Source organism: Rhipicephalus sanguineus, chromosome 11, assembly GCF_013339695.2.
Source record: "Rhipicephalus sanguineus isolate Rsan-2018 chromosome 11, BIME_Rsan_1.4, whole genome shotgun sequence".
Taxonomy (NCBI): domain Eukaryota; kingdom Metazoa; phylum Arthropoda; class Arachnida; order Ixodida; family Ixodidae; genus Rhipicephalus; species Rhipicephalus sanguineus.
The window spans coordinates 140167176-140185868 of record NC_051186.1 but is presented as its reverse complement, the minus strand read 5'-3'; the positions used below and the strand labels follow the sequence as shown (position 1 = coordinate 140185868).

The 18693-nt window shown below is 49.1% G+C and overlaps 1 protein-coding gene across 5 annotated transcripts in view; it reads left to right on the top strand.

The window, feature by feature from the left end:
* LOC119374811 (SH3KBP1-binding protein 1) overlaps nucleotides 1-18693 on the top strand; it is a 739328-nt gene that overhangs the window by 552607 nt on the left and 168028 nt on the right. For all 5 annotated transcript variants that reach the window (XM_049411036.1, XM_037645000.2, XM_049411037.1 and 2 more), the window contains one exon: nucleotides 3367-3463. In XM_049411036.1, the coding sequence (XP_049266993.1) occupies nucleotides 3367-3463 (97 nt within the window). The remainder of the gene's footprint in view (nucleotides 1-3366; nucleotides 3464-18693) is intronic.

Here is an 18693-nt window from a genome sequence, read left to right as displayed (position 1 = left end):
AAATTAAAAGCTTAATATCTTTTGGGGCATTCTGCATTGTTCGACGTAGATATCCTAGTTGTTTTAAGGTTTTAGAACATGTGGTCTGTACATGAAATTTCACTGCATAGAAATTCCGCAACGACGAACTTTTCCGTGCTTCGTGTCAATTTTGTTGTAGCAGGACTTTACTGCAGTTTCTTTATTTTGAAGGGTGTTTACAAGGGAGAGGAGACGAAGGCCACAATGAAATTTAGGCGAATAAAGTCAGGATGATTTTTTATATTTACACTTCACCTACATCGCCGTAAGGCATTGCGTAGGGGAGGTACACATCGGTAATAACATAACGCAGTTAACAATCGATATAATAGTTACAACGACAACGATACACAAGATACTTTTAAGAAAAAAACGCTCGAATAACAGTGAATTGCACAAATTATAAACAATGACACAGTCATACAATTGAAACCATGCCAAGCCTTCTTCGATAAATGCAAGGTACTGGGCGCTATCGCAACAAACGTGGACGCAAAATTTTCGAAGTGTTTCGCACCGAAAGAAAGCTGACATGTGCGTCAGTGTTCCCTCATTATAGCTCCTTAGCAATGAAATTACATATCGCGAGGCAGCGTTTAGGTCGCAAGACTCGCAAGTTTCATGATGAAACAAGCGCAATATACACGGAGACATAGAAAGGACACAGGACGGCGCTTACTAGCCCTTTCGGCCCTGGCGGTGTCAATTGACACCATCACACAACATTTCCCCTAGCACCTCGGAAATGAAACCAAAACTGCTCGTTCTTCGGGGAATACTTCTTCAATGATCCCCATTGCGATTGACAACAAAATTGCGGCCTGCTTGCGGAGCTGGGAGCCGCAAAGAAAAAGAAGCTTGACCGAAGTCATGGGTGACGCCGAGGCAGGTCAGCTGAGGCGGGTAGGCGCCATTTTCGGGACAACGTACCGACGCTGTTTCAATGAGTATCACACTAAAAATTGAGACGTGGTTCACATTTTGTGTACTCTAGTGAATAGCAGCAAAAAAGATGCCATTTTTCTCATTTCACAACCGCTGAGCCCTGGTGACCTAATTTGGTGTCATGCCTATAAATCGATTAATACTTGCACAACTTGCTCAATTTTTCGTTTGTCGTCTTCTGAGGCCATAACTATTAGGAAAACACGCACAAAAAAAAGTCCCCGACCAAAATAAAAAATCCAGGGCTGAAAGGGCTAGCAACAGAATTTTTTTTTTTATTTCGGAAGAACATTCCTATATATGCATCACATGAATAAACGTCAGCACAAACCACCCTTATTATCACAAACAGCGTGAATCAACGAAAGACCGCCATGATAACCAATGGCATACAGCAGGTAAGCACGTCTTCTACCCGCCCAAACACAAGTAAAGAAATGCACTGATTCATGTAACGTCCAAAAAAGCAAATTCAGTATCTGTTAGCAGAACAGACGCCTGGCTGACGCACCTATCGCCACCTTTCTTAATTCGAAACGCTTCCATTATTTCTCTTGTCGTTGGCTTCTTGTGCTTGTCGGTTCTTTCTGTGTCACACAGTTTTGGCTGGCGAGTGCACTCCTTGCAGTGCATCGACTCCGTGTATATTGCGCTTGTTTCGTCACGAACCATTACCAACATGCCCAACTGACAGTCATCCTAATCTCGCAAGTTGCAGGTCGCAAGGTCGCAAGTTGCAGCGAGAGCGTTGAATGCCGCAGTGTCTTTATTCGCCGAGCCTGAGCGCCATAACCCAGGCCAGAGTGGTGATGATGGACTTGCGCGCACGTCATGGATTCCAATTCTTCCGTGACGATGTTGCGGAGGCTGCCTCCAGGAGGCATCGTGCGGAGCATGAGAGAGCACAACGCAGCTATAGTTGCAGTTCCTCGCGAATAATAGAACGAATCAAAGCACGCAGCTCGCTCTCGTTGCTTGCCCTGAGACCAGGCGTGTCAGGTTGTAAGCGTATAAGATAAAGATCATCGAGGCGCTGACACGTAGTGGTGTATCCGCAACGGTGGTGGGGTTCTTTGCAGCGAGAGCGTTGAATGCCGCGGTGTCAATTCCTTTGATCAGGTGGCGAACGCGGTCATACTCCACCATCGAGCTGTCGACGCGGTGGCAAAGGGCGAGGACCTCTTCTGTGTACGAAGGGTACGGCTCGCCAGACTGCTGGACACGCTCAGCAAGCTTGTTTAACGATGTCTGAACGGACAGAAAGGTTCGCAAAGATCTGATGGAGCTGCTGCTTTAAGGTGGCCCCGTCTGAGAAATCCAGTTCATGGTTGAAAAACAAGTCTTCGCAACCCCTGTCAAATAGAAAGGGACGCGGGAGTTTCGGAGAATTGTCCCAGTGGTTAAACGCACTCACGCGGTCATACTGCTCCAACCACTCCTCAACGTCTTCTCCGCGAAGGCCAGCGAACATCCGTGGATCCTTTTGAGGGGTTGTGACAGTCCAAGAAGGGATTCCCGCGAGCGCAGCGCGTTGGTCTAGTCGTCTCGTTACATGGCTGAGTGCTGGTTGTACAGTCGGCGACCCGAACCTAGTTCTAGGGATGTTTTGTAGTGAAGGCCGAGGAGAAACTGCTGGAGGGAGTGGACTAGGGGACCGGACAGCACTCTGCACCACTTGTGAAGCAACGCTTAGGTCGCAAGGCTCTTCTTTTTATTCGCCGAACCTGAGTCCCACAACCCAAGCCGAGTTGGGATGATGAGTATGTACAGTCAAAGACGATTTTGAGCTGTGGCCTAATTTGCGGAAATTTTATTGTGGCATTCATCCCCTCGCCCTTGTAATCTCCCTTTCAAAAAAAAAAAACAAACTATGTATTGATGTATGGGCTGTGGCTATAAACGTTGCCTCAACTTCGGTGGCTGCTTTTGTCGTGCGGTTTACGATTTGAAAGATGTGTTCACAAGAACCATATGTTTTGAACCATATGTTTTCGCACCATTGAAAGCTGGTTGCATTGAAATCGTGGCTAAACATGCTTTGTCACACAGAAGATAAATACATGGTGTTCTAGGGACAACATGGTATCAAAAGTTAAATACTTTGTAATATCGAGTCTTAAATATAGTTTAAAAGTCTCTGTGTTTTTGTTCTTTCTGCTGGCAATGACTGTTTTCTTGTCGTCAGTAAAGGAGCCTGAACGGCTCCTTTTTTCCAAGTAGGTTGCGCTATCCTGGTTAGCGGTGAAAAGAGCAGAAGGCGCACGACATAAATCATAATATGAATGCTTTTTTCTATGTGTTGTCTTCGCTCTTCCACTGTGTTTACTGGTAATCTGCCTCTGTAGTGCAGCTCATTCTGGTTGAAGACCAAGTAAAGCAGTTGCCAAACGTCCTTTCCAGGGCCATATGGAGAGCAAGATGATGAACAGGTCTTCATCCAGAAGGTGGTTCCCGAAACCGACCAGCTGTACGTACGCTTCGCTTCCTCAGGGAAAAGGTAGGTTAATGTATAATTACTCAAAAGCCGAGATAAGCGCCATCTCTCGAGCACCCGATGATTACTGGGACCTGTTTGAGACATTGGCTGAAACCCAAACTGTTTATGAATTGTGCAAAATTTTTAAAGGGAAGTTATTCGGTCTACGGAGCAATACGTGCCATCTTGGAAATGACGACGCACCGCAGCAAAAGTAAGCCATGGTGCACTAAACAAGTCGGCAAGGTCACTATGCGCAGGCAACGTGCTAATGCATTAAGCTGGGCTAGTTGGTATTGATTGTGTGCTTCCATATTGCTAGCGGACACGCACAAAGGACGACATAGAAAGAGACAGGACAACCGCTAGCGGTTGTCCTGTCTCTTTCTCGTCCTTTGTGCGTGTTCGCTAGCAATATGGAAGTATACAGGCAACGCGCGTACGCTGCTTATAGGGCACACCCCTTTCCCTCAGCAAAAGACAAGTTGATACGCGTCACAGCAGAAGTGAAGATTGCTGTCAAGCAAGCCAAAGATGCCTTTTTTGCCACTTTTCAATCAAGGCTCAAGAATTCTCAAGATCGGCCTCAAGAATACTGGCGTTTTATCAAAACCAACAAAGAAGACGAGATAACTATTCATGTTAAAAAGACAGGGCGTGCAAACACGGACACAAGGGAGAAGTCAAGTGGTGTATTGACTTCTTGTGTCCGTGTTTGCATGCCCTGTCTTTTTAACATGAATACTTACCAACTAGCTCAGCTCTCTGTTATTTTGAGTTAACTGTACCTGTCTTGTTGCACGATGGTACTGTTGTTCACGATAGCCACTCCAAGGCAAAATGTTTTATTTCTTTTTTTCGGCTCAGTGTGTGTGCGCAGTGACACCAAAAATGATACGCTAGTGTCCCGCTATGATGAATTTTTGTCCAGTAAGAATGGACGACATAACATTTACCCAGCATGGAATTGCATTACTCCTAAAAGACTTAGATAAGGCAAAGGTGGCAGGACCAGACGACTTGTCGCCGCAACTATTCTTTGTGCGCCCAATCAGTCTCTAGGTATTTGTGCATCATGTTTCAAAAATCACTCGATGAAGGTGTATTGCCCAACTATTGGAAAATGGCGAACGTTGTTCCGGTGCACAAGTCGGGTCCTCGTAACAACGTTCAGAATTACAGACCGATTTCACTCACTAGCGTAGTGTGTAAATTATTTGAACATGTTCTGTTCACTAACATTATGGCACACCTAAATGCCCACTCACTGCTGATCCCCCAATAGCATGGTTTTCGCAGCGGTCACTCTTGTGTCACAGAATTGACAGAACTAGTGCACGAACTGTCAAGCGCTCTAAATAACGGATTAGTAGTAGACGCGGTTTTCATCGATCTTAGGAAAGATTTTGATCTCTTTTCCCACACCCGGTTGATTGAAAAACTTGAATGGTATAATGTAAACATATCAGTTATCGCTTGGATTAGGCAATACCTAACTGCACGTACTCAGAGGGTTACTATTGTCACGTGGTCCTGACGTCGACCAAGGAAGCAGTCAGCACGTCCGAGATGAAACTCTTTATTAGGCCGAACTTGTGTCCTAGAAACTGGAAGTCAAGCTACAGCAATTCGCACTGTCCGCGAACTGTAGGTGGCGCGCAAGTCGACTCAAGATGGCTGTTCGAGGGATGATAGGCGCTCCGGTTTGCCCGGAGAGACCCTTGTAAACACAGCTCGTTGCGTGTTCTTCAGCGTAGTGCGACACGTTTTGCACGATGTGCGACAGCAATTCACTTCCTTTTGCAAGGCCACTTTCATTAGGTGATGTTATGAGCCACATTGGAGCGGAAGACACAAGAATTAAATGCCTAATTGAAGGCGAAGCGGTGTTGAACGCCCGCCACATTATGTGTTGTGGAAGGAAAACCTGCGACGCTTTGTCTGTTACGGTCCAAGGGCTGTGCGTCCAGACATCGCACCTTAGATCGAAGCCTGCATAGATTGATTGTCTGCATTGTACAGGCCTCCGACGCGCGCAAAACCGGTGTTACGCGGGCACTTCTGATGACGGTCAGGGCCGATCTTGATTAGGCTCGGTCCGATTCAGGTGCTGCTACACAATCTATTGATCGCGATCAGACGCAGTCGATATCGCGACGATTGTTATTTTGGTGACGTCTACGCCGAACTCGACGTGGATCAGCTTGGACCAATCACGATTAAAAGATGCGATTCGGATCGGCTTTGATAACGATCAAATGTGCCCGTGCAATACTGTTATTATAAATCGCTATGAATAATACTCGATCGCATCGAAACAGCTTCATATGATTATGACCGAGCGTAATCCCGATGGCCCTGGCTGCGATCAAAAGTGCCCGTACAATGTCGGAGCGTATTGAAATATTTCACGGAATTCGCTTGTGTATCGAAGTCGGTATTGAATCTCTGTAAAAACAACTGCGAAGATCACACGAAAACAAGCAACTTGGAGTCCACTAGGTTTGCTTGCTTGCTTGCTTGTTCCCTCAACTTCCCGCAGTTTGCGGCATTTTTTTTTTTTTTTTACTGTCCATTGCGTCGTGTCACGCTAGCACGTATGGGCCTCTGCGTCAATTAAAGCGGAAAGTGAAAGTGATTCCCACTTACCTGTATTGCTCCAGAAGAAATCACTGGGGATGAAATGTGCACTGCAGACCCGCATCGGCGGCGTCACAGTCTTACCGATACGAAGCCTCACCACTCATTCCTTTCTTCGCCGCGAATCTTGCGGGAACGAATGGAGGCTTATCTTCTTAGGGGCAGCTCGATTTGTGCACTGGGGCACGCGGAAAATCCGATTGATGTTGTGCTTCTTGGCCATGACGCGCATAAGAGCACAAAAGGCGCGAGGCATTTGAATAAAGCAGCCAAAACACGCGTCGTCGTCTGCCTATCCTCCAAGAGTCGTTGCCGTCATGCGCTGCGGTGCGGCGCGACAGTCTACGGACATCGCGAATGTACTGATAGCGACGAACAGAGCGTCCACCGTCGATCAACTGACAAGGGGTGAAGCGCGTCGGCATTTATGCATGTGCCGTAGAATATTCCAGCGTTATCGCTGGTTGTCGCGCAATCTTAACAGAATTACCTAAAATAATCGCGAAGCTTCTCGAACAATGAGGCGCGGTTTGCGCTGAGCGTTGCTGACAGTCTTTGTGGGGGAAAACCGAACACAGCAAAAGTGATAATAAGAAATGCACGTGGCAATGCCCCCTCTCAAAAAGCATCGTCCCGATGCTTGAAGACAGAACATGAATACATGCAACACTAAAGAAAACTAATAAAGCAAACAAACATTAGAGTCCTCAGGTACGTTAACGAGCATAGTACGGTTTAAGGCGCACCACATGCACGACCTCGGGTCGAGCTCGGCGCTTACTAGAGCCGAGACCAATTACACCGCCACGGAAAAAGAGTGCCTGGCGATCATCTGAGCCCTTACAAAATTCCGACCTTATTTGTATGGTCGCCCATTTGATGTCATCACTGATCATCATGCACTATGCTGGCTGTCGTCATTGAAGGATCCCTCGGGCCGTGTGGCCCGCTGGGCACTTCGCCTGCAAGACTACGACATCTGCGTGCTGTACCGCAACGGACGCCAGCACGCTGACGCCGACGCCCTCTCGCGTTCCCCCTTGCCTGACGACAATGCATCTTGCTCAGTATCTCACATTGCTGTTTCTTGCATCGACGTTCACACCATCTCTACCGAGCAGCGCAAGGATCGCCTCGCTGATAGACTTGCTCACTGATCCGTCGGCAACACCAACGACTCGCGCGTTGCGTTGTCAAGCCCACCATTTCGACATTCGTGACGACCTACTGCAACGACGCAATTACAACGCCGACGGCAGCCAGTGGCTACTTGTGATACCCCGAAGTCTGCGTGCTGAAATATGTGAGTCCTTCCCTCTGATCCGCAATGAGCGCACTCTGGGGTATCCAAAACTTACCACCGTATTCGACAACGATACTTCTAGCGAGGGATGTACCGCTACGTGCAGAATTTCGTCCGCTCCTGCCTCGATTGTCAACGCCGAAAACCTTCAACACACGTGTCACCAGTTGGTCTACAACCATTACCTTGCCCTAACCGTCCGTTTGGGCGCGTGGGCATCGATTTGTATGGACCACTTCCTCTGACGTCTGCTGGTAACCGTTGGGCCATCGTCACCGTTGACCATCTAACGCGATACGCCGAAACCGCTGCCCTCCCAGCGGCTACAGCGCGACGTTGCCTCCTTCCTGCTACACCGATTCATGCTGCGTCACGGTCCACCCCAGGAGCTTCTCAGCGATCGCGGCCGTGTCTTCTTGTCGGAAGTCGTCGAAGACATTCTTAAAGAGTGCCATGCTGTTCACCGCAAAACTACTGCTTACCACCCGCACACTAGTGGCCTAACCGAACGCTTTAACCGCACGCTCGGCGACATGGTCTCAATATACGTCGCCATCGATCACACAAACTGGGATGCCATTCTGCCCTTCGTCACCTACGCCTATAATACCGCCCCTCAGAGCACTACTGGTGTTTCATCTTTCTTCCTGTTGTACGGAAGGCACCCGTCGCACACCATTGACACGATACTACCCTACAAGCCGTATCCATCTGATTGTGCGCCTATTGGCCTCGAGGCCCACCACTGGAAACGCCGGCGCCACCGTCGGCGTGACGTGCTTGGCAGGATCACGTGGTCTCAGCGGCCGCGTCGGCTGCTTGTGGCGCACTGCCGCGTGCTTTGAAAACGAGTTTCAAGTCCCATATGCGCTGCGGTCTGTTCAAATTCTGAAGTTTTCTCTCATTTTCTACTCAATTGAAACCGTTGTACTAGAGTGGCTGCCTCCGAAGGCGACGAACATGGGGCTCTACCGCTCGGTGCCGCAGTGCCGCGCTTACGCAAAGGAGCCCAGTGTCAGCCTGCACTGGTAACCGCGGGACAAGAACAGCGTGAAGCATGGGTTGTAAAGCTAAGAACCGGCAAGTAGCCATCCGCTATGAGTCTTGTGTGCAACAAGCACTTCCGCGACGAAGATTTTTGTTACTGCGTCGGGCCTGCTATGTTCGGTGAGTAGCAGACAGCGCGCACTGAGACGATGGCTCGCGCGCGCTTCCCGCCGGCAAATTATGCTTATCTGCCACAGGATGGTAAAAGCGCTACCTTTTACCACGTGCCATGCCATCTCAGAACCCTCCAATGCGACCTCTTGATCGTCGGCCCCGTGCTCAGCGTCCACAAAATCGGCTGCAGATGCGCAAGTCATTGTTTAGATACGTTGAATTAAAAAACGCACAGGGTCCCTTATGCATTCGTTAAAGATGACTAGAAGGCGAAAGCCATCTTCTTGAGGAGGGTGTCGACTTGGGCTTGTTGGTTTGTCATAATCGTAAACTGTTGCGCGGAAAGACGTAGACGGGGAACACAAAAGACACACACGGAGCGCACACTGTCAACAAATTTTATTAGCAGAGCGACGTGACCTTATACACCTGGCAAAACTCAATGCGCATGGCAGCAAGTACATACCAACAACACGGTCCAATCAATATACACGTGTTGTGCCACACAGATACGCGATTTCCTTGTCGGAAAGTGAGATGGACGCTTGGCTGACGCATTTTTCTTTTAAGTCCGAGATCTTGTGAGCCTCGATAATGAGACGCGACATTTCGTTGTTGCTATTTGCGATTATGTTGCACTTGTGAAATTCCGGAATACAGCCACAACTATTGCAATGAATTGCAAGCCATCCCCCCGTTTTGTTTTTTACATTGTTGGCGTGCTCACGAAGCCTGTCGTTTATACAACGGCCCGTTTGTCCTACGTAAGAACGGCTGCATGTTAAATTAGTGTTTTCCGCTCCGCAGAAACTTGCAAAGGTGTGCAAGATGACAAACCCAAATCGTAAAGATAAGAAAACCTGCACTAAGAATCATAAAACTGAATATGTGAAATGCAATGAAGGCCTCGTCTATGAAATTCCTTTAACATGCAGCCGTTCTTACGTAGGACAAACGGGCCGTTGTATAAACGACAGGCTTCGTGAGCACGCCAACAATGTAAAAAACAAAACGGGGGGATGGCTTGCAATTCATTGCAATAGTTGTGGCTGTATTCCGGAATTTCACAAGTGCAACATAATCGCAAATAGCAACAACGAAATGTCGCGTCTCATTATCGAGGCTCACAAGATCTCGGACTTAAAAGAAAAATGCGTCAGCCAAGCGTCCATCTCACTTTCCGACAAGGAAATCGCGTATCTGTGTGGCACAACACGTGTATATTGATTGGACCGTGTTGTTGGTATGTACTTGCTGCCATGCGCATTGAGTTTTGCCAGGTGTATAAGGTCACGTCGCTCTGCTAATAAAATTTGTTGACAGTGTGCGCTCCGTGTGTGTCTTTTGTGTTCCCCGTCTACGTCTTTCCGCGCAACAGTTTACCATCTTCTTCTTGTCAGTCGATGTACTGATTTTCCCGCGCCCCCTCCAAAAGCGTTCTGCACCTAACGCGGTTTTGCACGGCCTCCGTGACCGATTACGGAGGCAATGCAAAGCGACCATGACGTGTGAATACGTCATCATGTGACGTCCTAATGACGCTACATATTTTGGCGATCTGTGAGGTCATATGGTGACACCATCACGTGACGATTATTTTTTGCATCATTCGTGTTCACGCCGCCGACGCGGGACGCCGACGGGCAACCTTCCCATTTGATTAGGCGTGCGTTGCTTCATAAGCTACATAAATTTTGCATTGCCTCCGTGATCGGCCCACCGATGATCGGCTCACCGGCCAACCCCTTGTATTTTCTTGGAGCCTCATTTATTTACGTGGGAAAGATGCCACCCTGTTGGCGTTAGACACGACACTGCTGCCAAAATTGCTGGGGTACTCGTCAAACATTTACTGTCCTGTTTTACGGCTGCTGGTTGCTGCAATACCTTCTATTTTATTCACCGCTATTTCAAGTTCATGTGGGTCCTAGTTCACAGCCGACGTTTGCAGAACAAGTCCGGCAAACGTTACTGTATTTTCTTTCTTTTCCTAGGCGTCGCATGCTACTACATGCTCGGTCTCGTAGACTGCTTCTCCTTCCACCAGCAATCTCGAAGTGGTGAAGCTTTGGTCTGAATTTGTTGATGACAGAGAGCGGCAAGTTCACTGGAATGCAAACGGAACGATAATTAAGGAGCATTAAAAAAAGGCGTCGCATTTGCTCACGTTTTGTGTGAGCACCAAACGAGACGAATGCGCTGAATAAAGAAACAGAAGCAGCGGCATTTGCCCGCTGAGAAGACCGATGAATACGCAGTGCGAGACAACTTGTCAAATGACATTGAAACGTACCCGAATTTAGACCGAAAAAAAAAAAAAAAGGCAGAGACTCCTGCGTCGCGCGGCGCACGAGCCTGCCCCACACAGAAACGGCTGCTGCGCCGCACGGATGTGACGTGATGCACTTTTCCGGTTCGGCGCTTCGTTTGAATAATAGTATATGGTTTGAATAGTCGGGAGTGTCTAGCGTTACGTCTTGACGTAACAATAGAAGCTGCGAAAGTTACGTCCAGACGTAAAAATGAAAAATGTTAAAGTTACGTCCAGCGTGACTACAATACAAAACCGGCTTGTTAAACCCTCCGAACTGATCGGCAGCTGTGGCGTAGTTAGCTAGCGCAGCACATAAAGGACAGGTAAGGTCGCTGGTTCGAGCCCCTTTGCAGTTTGTTTTATTAACTTTTTTTGGTCGCGCTACTATTGTTTTTACACTTGCGCCTCCTCATCGGCCTTCCGTCAGCCTGACTTGCTGCAGGTGGTTCTGTCCACAGGCCCTTTGATATTTATTATAATAAAGTGTTTTGCGAATTAATGCTTTTAATCGGCGAGGCGCAGGAGGACACGAAAAGTTCAAATGCAGCTGGCTGCATCAGTTTCTCCGGCACACGCGTCAGGAATGTTGATTTCCACGGTTTATCAAAGTTTTTTCTTTCAGAAGCCACGGAAGTGGCTATTTCGCGCAAACAAAACACAAGGGGAGGGATAAGGGGAGCGCAAACTTTCGACTGTTTATTCCAAATTTACTGCAGTAGTATATATATACGCAAACACATGCGCAGAAAGCGAGGCAAACAACGAACAGATAACGTTTTGTGCAATGCAATACAGAGGTATAGACATGCGCAAAAGGGCAGGCTCACAACAATCGGATACCATCTTAATCACAATCTGCGATGCAAGAACGTGCTCTCTGCCTGCGAAAGGAACAATGAAGTGTCACTAATGCATAATAAACCTCGTGCTTTTATGTGAAAAGCTTCCAACAGCTCCCGAGCAGTGGTGTCCCTGCTTCTCCCAAGAATCTGAATCTTGTGCAGATACGGCTCACACTTGTGGGAACTGCAGTGGGCCGGCAAATGTGCCCCATCTTTACCTTTTAGTGACAGCTCGTGTTCCCGAACTAAAAGGTAAAGATGGGGCACATTTGCCGGCCCACTGCAGTTCCCACCGTGAGACCACCGCCGCGGTACCCCGTCGTACCCGCGATAACTATACAGCGCACACAGTGTTTTATACTGTAAAACTACAAGGTAATCTGGCGCTGCAATCGTTCAACCACCATGGGAATGATGGGAAGTACAGGCTTCGGATCGGATTTCCTTAACTAGAGAACTGTCTTAAGGTCTTCTACAGTTTCAGTTTCGTTCCTTGCACATCAGCTGTGTTCTGCAGCAATGCCAACGGTGTTCTCTCGTGTGGGTACGTGTTGGGGTACGGCGCAAAGCACTGAAGCGGTACTTTCGCTGAAAGCGGCTGAAGGGCGCTTACTGGGTGACAACTTTTCTTGACAGCGCTATGGAAGCTACAGAACCGAAGCGCATGCCAACTACCGCGCCATGAAATACTGCTACATGCGTATTGCCAATCTCTGGGACCATGCGCGTGGGCGCCTGACGAGGTAACGAAGGGCTGTCGCCGCTCGGGCTCCTGGCTCAACCGGTCAGTGCTGCAACCGTTGTTTTAAACACATCTTGTCTACAACCTCATTGATCCGGCGTCTCGTCGTTCACGTAACATGTTTGGTGGAGGTGGAACCTTCCCCGTCCTCGCCACGACGGGGAAGGTTATGGACGGCCGCATCGTCCAGTCACCGGCCATGGCTTCCAATAGCAACCCGTCTTCTACACCTGCGGCGCCTACAACAGCTTACGCCATGGTGTCCAACGTCCGCGATTCCGGTATATTCTCCGCGCTAGCTGACCTTCACGTCGACTACTGGCTGAACGTGTATGAGCGTGTTAGCCAAAGTCACCGATGGGACCCTACCATGATGCTCCCAAATGTTATGTTCTAACTTGGGAGGCACCCCGCGTGTCTGTTTTGATACCCATGAGACGGAGCTCACCAGCTGGGATACTTTGAAGGAGAGGTTCCCAAAGATGTCACATCTTTGGGTACCCGACCGGTCGCCATATCGCTGCACGAAAAGGACTAGCTACGCGTGTGCAGTCGCCAACGAGTCGTATGTCTCGTACAAACAGGACGTGCTCGCACTGTGCCGGAAAGTGGACGAGCAAATGATAATGACCGAGAGTGACAAGGTGGGTCACATACTGAAGGGCATCGCAGAAGACGCTTTCAACTTGCTCGTCGGCACTAACGTCTCGGCCATCAACCTCATCATTAACTCTTTCGTTACCACGCCTATTCAAATCTATCGTGACGTGAACAGCGCGTGTGATACACAAGGACAAAGAACGGACGAGGACAGCGCGTGTGATACACACGCGCTGTTCACGTCACTATGGAATACCAACTAGCCCGGTCACACACCTTGCTTCAAATCTATCACCGGTGATCGATGCTTTGAATCATCGATTTTGACATGGTGACTTTGTTTCTCGCGCACCTAGCACCTCCTACTAGTTAGTCCAGTCACTGAACTTTCAGAATCAGTTTGAATTTGCCCGTTTTGGCAACATAGTGATTTTTGACAGACCTTTGCGCGAACCAACGTGCGTGCTTTGTTGGGAAAATGCGCTTGGCTGACGAACTTGAGAGAAATGCGTGCCGCTCGTGGTTATGCTGCAGTGACATGAAAGTTCTGTAATCAAAATAATTTTTGAAAGTCAATTATATCAAATTATGGTGTCATCTTCGCAATCTGGCAGTGTTGAGCGCGAAAAACTGCCTGAAATTTATGCCAGCTATTCACTAGAGAGCTGTTGTTTGCAGTCGAGGAAGACTTGTTTATTTGTTTATGAAGGTCCGCCGCATGTATAACGTGTGGACGTGGCCTTCTCAGCCAGTGTCCAGCAGTTTTGGTTTCGCTTCTCTTGTTATATCACACACAGGGTCGCATCCCGTGGCGCTAGTCGCTCCTATGGCGTCGTCGTCGCACGCGCATGGGTGCGCACCTGCGCCGTGAGAAACGCGCGCCACTCGAAACTATCTTGCAGCCGCACCTGAATTTAGTGACAACGAGCTTTGAGTCCGAAGATGAAAGCACCTCAGCTTCAAGCTCTGATGGCCACGATGTTTTGCGTCAGCCTGGGACATCCGCAGCCGTTCAGGGGTTGGTTTCGTTTACGGCCTCAAGTGGTCTCCTCCGCCGCGCGTGCGTAGCTGCTGACGTTTGTGCACAATCTCAGAGCTACTCTGGTTACATGCGAGGTCCACAAGTCGCTGGAGTGGGATGTCCTGGCGCCGGCTGCAAAGCTTCTCCTCAGGACAAGAAGGCCGCCGGAGTAGATCTCGGCCCCGCATTACAGAGCGGCGCGAAACAGTTTGGGATTGCATGTGATTTACTTCTTTCTTTTTTCAATACTATCTGCAGAAATACGCATAAATATGGTTGGATGCATATTTTGAAGCACCAACCTATGCGGAAAGAGGTGGCTCATGCAAAGAGGTGACGCCAGACGAACTGGTGAAGTTCATTGCACATCTGATTTATATGGGTGTTGTTCACACCGCAGGCATCCATGTATATTGGAACACCAGCACGCTATTGTCGTAAAAAAACTGAAATATTATGCGAAAGGTGCAAGAGTGAACCTGTGTCTTACGAAAACCAGGAAATGCTTCACCGCATAGCACGAGCAGCGAAGCAGTACCTAGGGTCAGATATTTTTGCATATTTTAATAGAAACATTGCGTAGAACATTTGTTATTTTTTGTACTATTCCTGGGTCATTTATCTTCAAAATATTTATATTCTGAATGTTCTTTGTTCAGAGTGTTTTTGCACATATATTGTTATTATTGCTCTGTTTATCAGCTAGCAACAAAATGTTACAGACTTTCACATTTTTATACATTTCACAATATTTTTGTTGGTTTACAACCTATATTTTTTGGAAAGACCATTTCATTATGCACCATTTGGTACGTTGCAATGCATGCTGGAGTACATTTCAAACCTGCAAAACAACTTTTTCCCGAGACATGAAAGATAACCCTTTTCTCGCGGTAACGAAAGGATTAAGGAATGCCGCCGCTTAGAAATGGCCAAAAACCGCCGTGTGCTGCCTCACTTTTCTCGGCTACCGAACATGGCTTCTCACGTCAACCTGCACCGATCTCGGCGCCACACCACGCTTTCAGGAGAACGTGACGCGTATAGTTCTACGCGAGCTTGAACCGGCAAGTACGGCGCCATTTCATCTACTACCACTCGACCATGGCACTGTCCAAACGCCCCCGGCGGTATCACTTATTCAGGCAGTCGTGCTGTAAGAAATTGCGAACCTCAGTTTTTGTGTCGCCTGCTGTCTCGACCCGACTCCAGACCGATACCGATGAATGCACCCCGCCATGACCCATCTTTTCCTCCCCGATCCCGCAATCCAATGGAATGGAGAACTGCAGACCACAAACCCATCTGCTTCCGCTGCCACCGAGTTGATCATGTCTCCCGCTACTGCCGCACCACTTGGAACCCCCATTTCGAAGCCAATTTTCCTCTTCTCCTCGCCCCTACGCAGACCCTCGTCGGTATTCGCCCAATCGTGGGTCCCCTGCTGCTGACGCACGTAACAGCCGCTCTACTGTTCGTTCGCCGTCACCTCAACGCCGTCGTTCCCGGTCGCTTAAACCGCGCCGCAATTCCTCGCCGACCATGTACGCCTCTCAGACAGAAAAGTAGACCATACATCTCGTGGAGGTAGTGCTACATCATTTTCGACTGACCTAAATCATGCGTCGACGCTCTCTACTAACAAGAACTTAATAAAAGTGCATGTGAACGGTATTTCTTTGACGGCATTAGTTAATACTGGAGCTCAGGTGTCCATAATGAGTGCTCATCTCTGTCGCAGACTCAAAAAAGTACTCACGCCTGCTAAAACTAAAGCCGTACGCGTCGCCGATGGTGGAACTGTTGCCGTCACTGGAATGTGTACCACTCTTTCAATAAGGTTGAGAGCTGGGCTAGTTGGTGACTGATCATTATGCCTATATGGTTAGGTAGCGCACTTTCGACGGGGACAAAAGAAACAGAAAGGACACGACACTCGCTACATTCGCAACTGAATTTATTTCAGGAAAAATACTTCAATATATATGCACCCAAGCACCCCCGAGTGACACAGAAATGAACCAACCCTCAATATCACCTGATTAAAGACAAAATTTTTGCACACTCCTGTGAAAGGATAAGTTAAACCGACAGTCAATGTATTCTTATCCAGTACCAAACTATCTGTGCACAGTCAAGCGATACAGAAACCAAAAGTTAACGAAACACGAGCAGCTTGTACACTATAAAAAACCATGCACAATCTAGGGTTATTGCAAGACGTTCAACAAGAAATCAACACTCGCTTAAAACGGAAATAGGAGCAAGGATGAGGGCGCAACAGAAGCAATCCTACAATTTAAGGCCCTTCCAGGAAGGTGACTTCCCGATGACTTAATGAAACCGATGGTTGACAAATGCAGCAGTCTTTTCTTTTGTTAATGTGAAACGCTTCAACTATTTCCCTGGTTAGTTGGTTTACATGATGGAAAACGACGGAGGTGTCATCAAACAGTGGCAGGCAGCCACATTGAGAACAGTGTCCCTTTAAGTGGGAATGATCATTTTTTTCCAAGGCCCTCTTATGCTCTGACAGCCTGGTGTTCAAACACCGACCCGTTTGCCCGATGTATACATTCCCACAAGATAGGGGTAAACAATATACAACGGATAATTTACATCTAACAAACCTAGTTTTGTGATTTATCGTGCATCTGTTGTTATTAGTCTTTTCTGCTGAGGAAAGCTTGCGGTCTAATCTTGCACATATTTTACCAAGCTTGTTGGGCGCCGAGAACACTACTTCTAGGTCAAACCTATTGCCCACATTTTTTAAGTTATGTGCAATCTTGTGCGCATATGAGATAACTCCAGGACGTACGAGATAACTCCAGGAACAAAATGACAACAAAAAATGAAAACAGGAAAAAGATGGTGGCGGTAGTCGACGCAGAATCTGATAGAGCCATCTTTTTGCGCACAAGCACGACAGGGGACGACCAGGGGCTCTCGGACGGCTGGATGACTCCGCGCGTGAGCATATCATCGACTTGTTCATTGATAACACGGCGCTCTTCCGCCGAAACGCGATATGGTCGTTGGCGTAAAGGGGCATGACCACCGGTGTCGATGTGGTGCGTGACGCTCGTTGTTTGACGCAGAGATGGCTGACCGCAGTCGAAGGATGAGCGGAACTCTTCGAGAAGGGCCAATAGTTCGCGTCGATGGTCCAGTGATAGATCCGGGGACACAGAAGGGTGAAAAATGTCTGACTTCGGAGGTGCCGCAACAGGGGCTGTCATGGCATTCAGCTGGTAGTGAAGTGGGGCTTCAGCGAACTCCAGAAAGCGAAGCAGGACAACGGCATGTATGCTTCCCAAACATTCCCCGCGAAGTAGACTAACGGGCGAGGTGCGCAAGTTGGCAATCGGCATGATGGTAGCACCGAATTCAACGGTGAGTACGGCAAACGGCAGTCGTATGGCGTGGCGGCGGAGAAACACCTCTGACGGGGCGAACAGGACAGCGCCGTCAGGAGCGGCCGGACAAGTCAAGGCGACAAGGGTGGACGTGTTTGGGGCTACGTCAGTGTCGGCAGCAATGACAAGTTTACATGCGTCAGATATGGTAGGCCCCGAAACAGAAGATTGCAGCGGCGTAAGGGCGACTTCTGCTCAGGCGCAATCTATGATGACGCGAAAGGAAGTCCCAGCCGAGGATAACGTCGTGAGAGCAGGACGGCAGCACGAAAAACTCAATGACGTAAAGTTCTCCTTGAATATTAACGCGCGCGGTGCACACGGCTGAAGGTGCTATGAACTGCGAGTTCGCAGTGCGAAGCATGAGTCCTGAGAGCGACGTGGTCACTTTTTTTAACTGGCGGCAGAGGCTCTCGCAGATTACGGAAACGGCGGCCCCGGTATCAATTAGCGCTTGAGCCGTGGTCCCTTCAACATTGACGTCGATAACGTTTTGCGGCGAAAAAGACGGAGGCCTTGGGCAATTCGCTTCGCATGCAGTTCTTGCCTCCGGAACTGCAGCGATCAGTTTCCCTCTTGCGCGGGTCGGCGACGCATAGGTGACGGAGCCCGGTGGGTGACCGGAGGGGACAGTGACCGGTGGGTGTCGATGGGTCGTTGATCATCACGGGCATACTCCGGTGGCGACCGGGACGACGACGCGACCGTCCTGCCGTCGGCGTCGAAGTGAGCAGGGGCGTAGTTTGGGGGCGACCTGGACGACGACGCAACTGGCATGCCCACGGCGTCGAATGTTGGAGGAACTAGGCGACAATGGCGAGCGACGTGGCCGGCGAGGCCACAGGAGAAACAGATGGGCCGATTGTCCGCGGTTCGCCACGCGTCGGAGCGGCGGAAAGACGGAGCCGAGGGGCTTGGGATGGGCTGCGACGAAGCATACGCGGATGTTGGCAAGACACGGGGCGGCATAACTGGGCGAGGTGGAGCGTAAGGCATAGGCTGTTGATACGCGGTGGTCGCCAAGGCATGGGACGGCATCCGTGGTCGAGGTGGAGCAGAGGGCATAGGCTGTTGAGGGGGCCGAGCAGCAACGGCGGCGTAGGTAAGCGGCGCAGTGACGGGTGGTTGTTGGAACATGGGTGGGAGAGCCTCAGCAACTTGTGTCCGAATGGCTTGTTGAATGCCCGGAGCCAGAGGATGCGCCGGCTC